Here is a 6,692-nt window from a genome sequence, read left to right as displayed (position 1 = left end):
CACTCACCTTTCATTGTGTCTAAAACCCAGCATGAGCCCTTCTCTGTTACTAGCACCTTGCTGACTTCCAAGAGAAACAGGTAGGCTCTGTTTTCTTTTGGATTTGACTTTTAACACAAGATTTGATGGTCCTAATCTTTTCTCAATTATGTAACATCAAAATAACATCAAAATAACGCCAGGAACAAATACTAGCCGCACCAGGGAGACAACACAAAAGAGAATTTCAAGGGTTCCAGAACATCTGAAGCTCTAATTTCTCTGCTTTACAATACTCTCCCCCCCTCCTGCCACCATGAAAAAAGGAGATGCTCTTTAAAACAAAATCAACAACTACGTATTGAAGTCATCTGCCCTCCCTCTTTCTCTTCAGTGCAATTAAAGGCATGATGCCAACTTTTCAACAATGAGGCTCGTGGCTCTGGCTGAACCATGTCTTACTCTCTCAGAAATGAGCAATGAAGCTCAAAGGCAGCATCTCAAGGGAAGCCTCGGAACAGGATGTGACCAGTGCTTCCAGTGTCTTACACACAAAGTGGGAGTTAGCCAGTGGCAATTGCTTTTTCAAAGTTTATAGCAAGTGAATTTACCACAATGACACAAGAGGCCTGACACACCAACAAGCTATAGGTAGCAACAGCATCTCTCCCAGCCCTGACTGCAGTGAACCTGTAGCTGAAACCCCAGGCATACGGGCACTCAGAAAAAGCCAGGCTGCTTTAAATACACTGAACATACAGTGAGAAAGGGCAGCTCTACAGCTCACGTTAAAAGTACAAACTTGGTTTGATTTTTGCCAACACCTTATTTTTCCGTGTTACCCAAAGTGACCAGCTATCCTTCATTGTTAAAAGTAAAGGGGTAAAAAAGTACTCACAGCTGCAACCTCATTTCAGCAGAACAACTTACCTATCCAGCACAGCGTGACCTCTCCCTTCACAGCACTATCTGTGTCACCCTCCGCTGACCTGAAAACCAGACCTGGAAGGACAACACGCAACATCAGGCACCACTGCTCCAGCCTCAATGATTTATTAATTTCAAGGCAAGAGTGAAACACTCTTTCAAAATTATTTGAACAAAAAATCCTCAGTCTCACAGATAACATGATTTTTCCACATGTATTTCCTCTCTCCAGTAAATATCATTTATGATGCCTCCATTCTTATTATCCTTACTATCATCTTTCAGTGAATGTCCATCTACAAATTCATTAACTTTTTTGAGACAAATCACTGGCATCCTAATCTTCTGATTCCCATGAAAGACTCACTTTCAAGATACAATTGCAGCTGCCCCACACTGCCAGTTACTGTATCATACACGTCTTAAAATTCTGTAATCAGCATCCACCAGGTGCCGTATCGCATTCAGCACACCACAGTCAGTCAATACAGACATCCCCAAACACACCAAGGCTGGTTTTGTCAAATGTTTTATTGAGTGTAGACATCTGGAGTACTGTAAAACATGCATTATCTGTAGATTCAAAAAGGAGCAAGCCACATTGTCCTCACTGTCAAACGTGTCAGGCTTGGCATACATGATGGAGATTAATGAAGTATCATGAGAGTAATATGGTTCCCGAAAAGCTCCTACAATTTGGAGTAGGGTCTTAATCGTTTGAAATGCAAAGCTGTTCACATTTAGTGAACTTGCATGTTTGCTGGAGGTGCCATATTTTAATTCAAAACAAACAAGAATAATTTCACTGGGGGGAAGGGGAGGTTCCCTAGGTAGAAACTGTATGCTTTTTGTTTCCAGATATTCCATCCCAAATAAAAATTCATATGCTTTTTGAAGCAACACAGTTTATTTCTGAATGAACAACATCTGATATTCATTTCTTCTTAGGTTGTTGAGGTGTATTAAATTTAAAGAAGATAATATCTCCATCCTCCACAATGTAATTTCTGCCTTGTTGTCTGTATTTTCCAGCAGCCTGTAAATGGAACAGACAAAAGGAAAATGGGTTATTTCATTAGACATTTTACAATCTTTTCAAATGGCAATTATTTAAATACATTTTGGTAAAGAAATGGTACTACTTCAGCTTCAGAGATTGACAGTAACAATACTCCTCAGTTTGACATCACTTGGTTTTACGTACATATAAAATATATACAAAAGTAATTTAACCTCCACTGGATCTGTAGCGCTTAAAATGCATCTGCATTATATAGTGGTAAACCCTGTAAAGCCTGGCAAATCTTAAGATCAAGGACGCTAAAACAGCTCAATTTTTTTTCCCTGGCTTTCTTTTTCTTCATCTGAAAAACCTGCAGACGGCAAACAGTGGTGGCAGGAATATAAAACAGTGTTGCTGGAAAGGGTGATCAGCAACAGTCTACACAGCTTTTACCTGTGATACCTGAACTGATACCTGAACTACTTTTGAGCGGCTGGACGAGAGAGCACTGTCAAAACTAACGATGGGAACACGGTGCAAAAGTCTCAACTGCACATGCCTCGTGCTTCGAGTGCGGCTCTCTTGTCTGCTTGTGCCTAGATAATGAAGGGCTGAGGAGCACAAAATGCAGGCTCAGTTTTTTTGTCAGAAGTCTCCTTTAGAAGAAATTTGCTTCAGAAGGACAGATAGAAGAGCAGATAGGCTGTGAAACCAGGATACAGGAGAAGGCATAAGGACCAAAGACATGAAAAGGAAATTCATTATGAAAACGCTGTACTTGAGGAGAGCAGAAAATAGGCAAGGAATGTATTAAATATCAGTACTCTCTGCATTAGAATTTATTCTTATATTTTTCTACCGTTATCTCGTTGTAATTAAACCTAGTATTACAGAGGCTGTGGCATTAGGACTGACAGGTTGGGCGGGAGGTGGTCTGTTGAAGCATTTATCTTAAAAAGTGTCTACAATATGGAAAAGTTGAGAGCTTCTGCTTTAGTTCAATAACCATTCCTGTTTTGAAGTTTTCTCTTGCAGGAGAAAGTGCTTCCATGCAAGACCTCACTGTGCCATTATTCTCAATGACACTATCACAGTGGTGGCATCCTAAGATCCCATTACAGGAAAGCTGTTAACTAATGACCTTAGTTGCTGTAGAACAGATCAGATTAATGGTACACAGTTAACTTAGACACCTTTCTTTCACAAAACCTGCTCTGTAAGGAAATGTATTTCCTCATATTGCTGTCTAGAAATGTAGAGGCTCGACAACCTTTTTGCCGCCATTCCTTTTTTAAACACTGTCCCCAGTGATGCCAGCATATGGAAAACTGCAGCTTAGATAACCTCAACAATAAATATATAGTGAAATACTATCAATAAACAAGAAGTAGTACCTTGCAAATGTTTTTATATTTCCCCTGGAAATCTGTTTAGACTGTAAAAGGTTTCCTTTCAAGTTCTTTCCTTTGAAGATTCTAATAATGCTCAAAGTCAAGAGTAATTAGACTAATTGATGGTATAAACACTAATAAAACAGTGCTGTAAAAATCATCAGCAAGTGTAAGCTGCAGGCACAGGTACAGAGACATTTTACAGTTGAATGCATTTATTACTCACAAATATTTGTAGAAAAAACTGACCTCCACAAACTAACAATACAGATTTTTTTAGCAGAGTAGTGCATCCTGTCATAGTGGCATAGACTTCTTTAATTAAATACATTTTGACACACTAATGTAAGTTTATGTATTTTTGTTACCAGTTTACAGTTAATTAAAAGTGACAGTGTTCCTTTAAATTCTCTAGAGACCATTTAATCCATTTCCATTGCTATCAGAAACACTGGTTGAAAAAATCAATACCCATTTGTGAATCTTGAGTATGTATTAAACAAGACACGTCTAACCAGTTCATTTGCACTTGAAAGCAGCCATCTGTAGAAGCCAGCTTTGCCTAAGCAGATATGATTGCTAATAATGTGATATCCCTGTAGACTACAAAGCCCACACAGAGCTATTCAGTGTATAGTTCACAGCACTGGCATTAAATTAGTTATGCTGTACTGGTGTTAAACACACACAAAATCAAACTTAAAAATCGATCAACTTGATAACATACAAAGCAAGCAACTCCCATTACCACTATTATTTCAGTTGACTCCTCGAAGCTCCTAAATTTAATTTTGAAATTTACCATCAATATAAAAGCAATTAGTATTGTGTATGGCATGAAACATTGTATTAAATGCAAATTAGAAAAGACCAGAGGAGTATGACACTTTATTCTAAGAACAAGGTTTTTTTCTAACCTTGATTTTAAAACTAAGTAACAACTGCAAATATGCTTGTTGTACAGATACTTTGTAACAGTAAAAATTTAATAATTAAATATGATTTGAGCATGGGAGCTTGATTTTTAGAATCTCACACTGCGAAAAGCAAGTAAAAATATACAAGTAAAATACTGATTAATTTAATAGGTGTTAACTGATGCGGCTTCTCAGGGAAAACATTCATATTCGAGCATCAAAAACTGTTGCTGGCAAAATTTGAATCAGTTACGTAAAGTGGTTTCTGACTGCAGAATATTAGATTTATTTATAGCTGTGGTTTCACTTTACAGCTACAACTCTACTTCCCTTTTCATAAAGCAGTTCACATGTCGCAACGAACCAATTATATGGGATTTTTTTCCCCTCACTTCCTGGGGTTCAAACAAACCTATTAAAGTCCCGCTGCTCAGTATGATCTTCCTTAGTGATACCACTGAGAATAGGCTGAATTCGAAATCATAGTTTTGCATACCTTTCAAGCTATCAAATAGCAAACAATAAAGCCGAACCTTTTAAATTCTTTAACACATTATAGTGTGTAGGAACCTTCAAATACTGAGACTGAGTAAATCAGACTAATGTGCTTTGTAATTGCAATTTTCTAAAATACAAATCTTAAGAAAACGTCAAAAATGCCAAACGAGAAATCAAACGTGTAGGAAATACAGGGAAGTTTCTCTGCTTAAAGAAGGTGGATATAATGCATTACCAACACAGAGAAGAACAGCTTCTCTTATAACATTTATTTGCCATGTACAAGTTAATTTCATACTTAATAACTTCAAATCAGATATAATTTGTCAGCTCTAAAAGGGCACAAGTTTGGGCACCCAAGCAGTCTCTGCCCTCTAGTGTTGAGAAAGCAGATAAAACTCTTCTCAATACAAGTGAAACCACAAAGAACCGTGAGCTCAAGAAAAAAAGTTTTTCATTAAATATCTTCACTGTCTATTCAGCAGACAGTAGCCAGGAAAATTCACCTATCATATTTTGTGGACTCACTATTACTGTCACTCTGAACGACCAAAGTAAGGTATGGCATTTTTGAGTAAGACATCAAAGATCAATTGAATTAAACACTGAAATGGTAAATTTTAAGATCCTAATTATACTTATCAGAGCCTAGAAGTGGAACCCACTAATACTGAAAAAAGGGGTATATTTTTATAATATAATATTTTCTCAATCATTTGCATCTGACATTTGTAAAAACCTTTATTCCAAACTCAAAACAAGATGACAGACTATTAGAAGAAACAGATTTTCTGCATTTCTTGATTTTCCTTTTAGAAGTGACTAAAAAGTCTGCTCTCTCATCTTAAAAATCTGATTTTCCAAAAACAAGCTAAATTTAAAGCTTATTAAATTCTGAACAGTAACATGTAAAAAGAGAGAAAATATTCAGTCCACACACTGTCGTATCTTGGATACTAAAACAGTTGCATTCCTGTCCAGTAAGTTGGTGCATTTGAACTCTTTCTTAAGTAAAAGATGAAAACAGATTTTTGTCTTTTGCTAGAGGTGACTGTGAAGATTTGCTTAGCATTAAGAACTTCTTCCCAGTGAAAAACAGAGTTGAAATGGAAAAATGGCACATATGGAAGAAGGGAGTAGAAAAGGATGGGGAGCTCACCTTGACAGCAGCCTCTGAACCTCCTTCTTTAAAATCTTCATATTTCATTACTTCAGCCATAATGAATCCCTTTTCAAAATCTGTGTGAATCTTCCCTGCTGCCTGAGGAGCCTTCGTCCCTTTCTGTCAAAGGAGAGACCAGAAGAAAATTAATTGCATTTAAGAAGATTGATTGCAGGAAAGAGGTTTCTCCTTTTTTATATGCTTTCAAGATCTGCTGAAACTTTGTTTCGTATCAGCTAAAATGTCAGGCATACAGCTGGGTGATCCTTAATACTGGGACACACAGACAGACACCTTCGTCACAGATAAACCAACCGATATTAAAGAGCAGCAGCTTTGTTTTTCCTAATAGGTATCAACAGCAGTATTGATTTTGATTGTGTTTTATTGTGAGATTCACTTCGATCTCTAGCTTTCCACACTGAAAGATTTTTAAACAACTTTAAAATCTGAATGACTCAGGACTTTTACCTACATCCAGATAATTTCAACTAAATGATAACATTCACTGGTGAACCAAATTTGCACTGAGAAATGATTTATGGATCTCAAGCCTTATACATTAGCTTATTTTTATTTCAGAATAATTTTATTAAGTTTGATATAGAACAAACTAAGTATTCTTACAAAAATGTCAACATCTGAATCACTAAAAAATAAAAAATCACAGGCAACTATAAGATAATTTAAGTTTATGCAGTAGAGAAGAATGCATTATAACTGCATGCTTCAAATTACAAGGACATACATTCTGTGCACATACAACCATGGAGAGAAATTTGAGAAATAATGGTGACCTAAAGGCTGCTTAATAA

At 36.7% G+C, this 6,692-nt stretch overlaps 1 protein-coding gene across 4 annotated transcripts in view; it reads right to left on the bottom strand.

The window, feature by feature from the left end:
* Positions 1-1,419: 1,419 nt before the first annotated feature.
* The window catches only part of OLA1 (Obg like ATPase 1), a 118,276-nt gene continuing 113,003 nt past the window's right edge, over positions 1,420-6,692 (bottom strand). For all 4 annotated transcript variants that reach the window (XM_032693286.1, XM_032693283.1, XM_032693284.1 and 1 more), the window contains 2 exons: positions 5,875-5,997; positions 1,420-1,942 (listed from right to left, as the gene is read on the bottom strand). In XM_032693286.1, coding sequence (XP_032549177.1) covers positions 1,841-1,942; positions 5,875-5,997 — 225 coding nt within the window. In that variant the 3' untranslated portion in view covers positions 1,420-1,840. The remainder of the gene's footprint in view (positions 1,943-5,874; positions 5,998-6,692) is intronic.

Source organism: Chiroxiphia lanceolata, chromosome 7 (genome assembly GCF_009829145.1).
Source record: "Chiroxiphia lanceolata isolate bChiLan1 chromosome 7, bChiLan1.pri, whole genome shotgun sequence".
In the NCBI taxonomy this organism is placed as follows: Eukaryota; Metazoa; Chordata; class Aves; order Passeriformes; family Pipridae; genus Chiroxiphia; species Chiroxiphia lanceolata.
The sequence above is the reverse complement of the archived record's forward strand: the minus strand, read 5'-3'. Positions and strand labels throughout refer to the sequence as shown.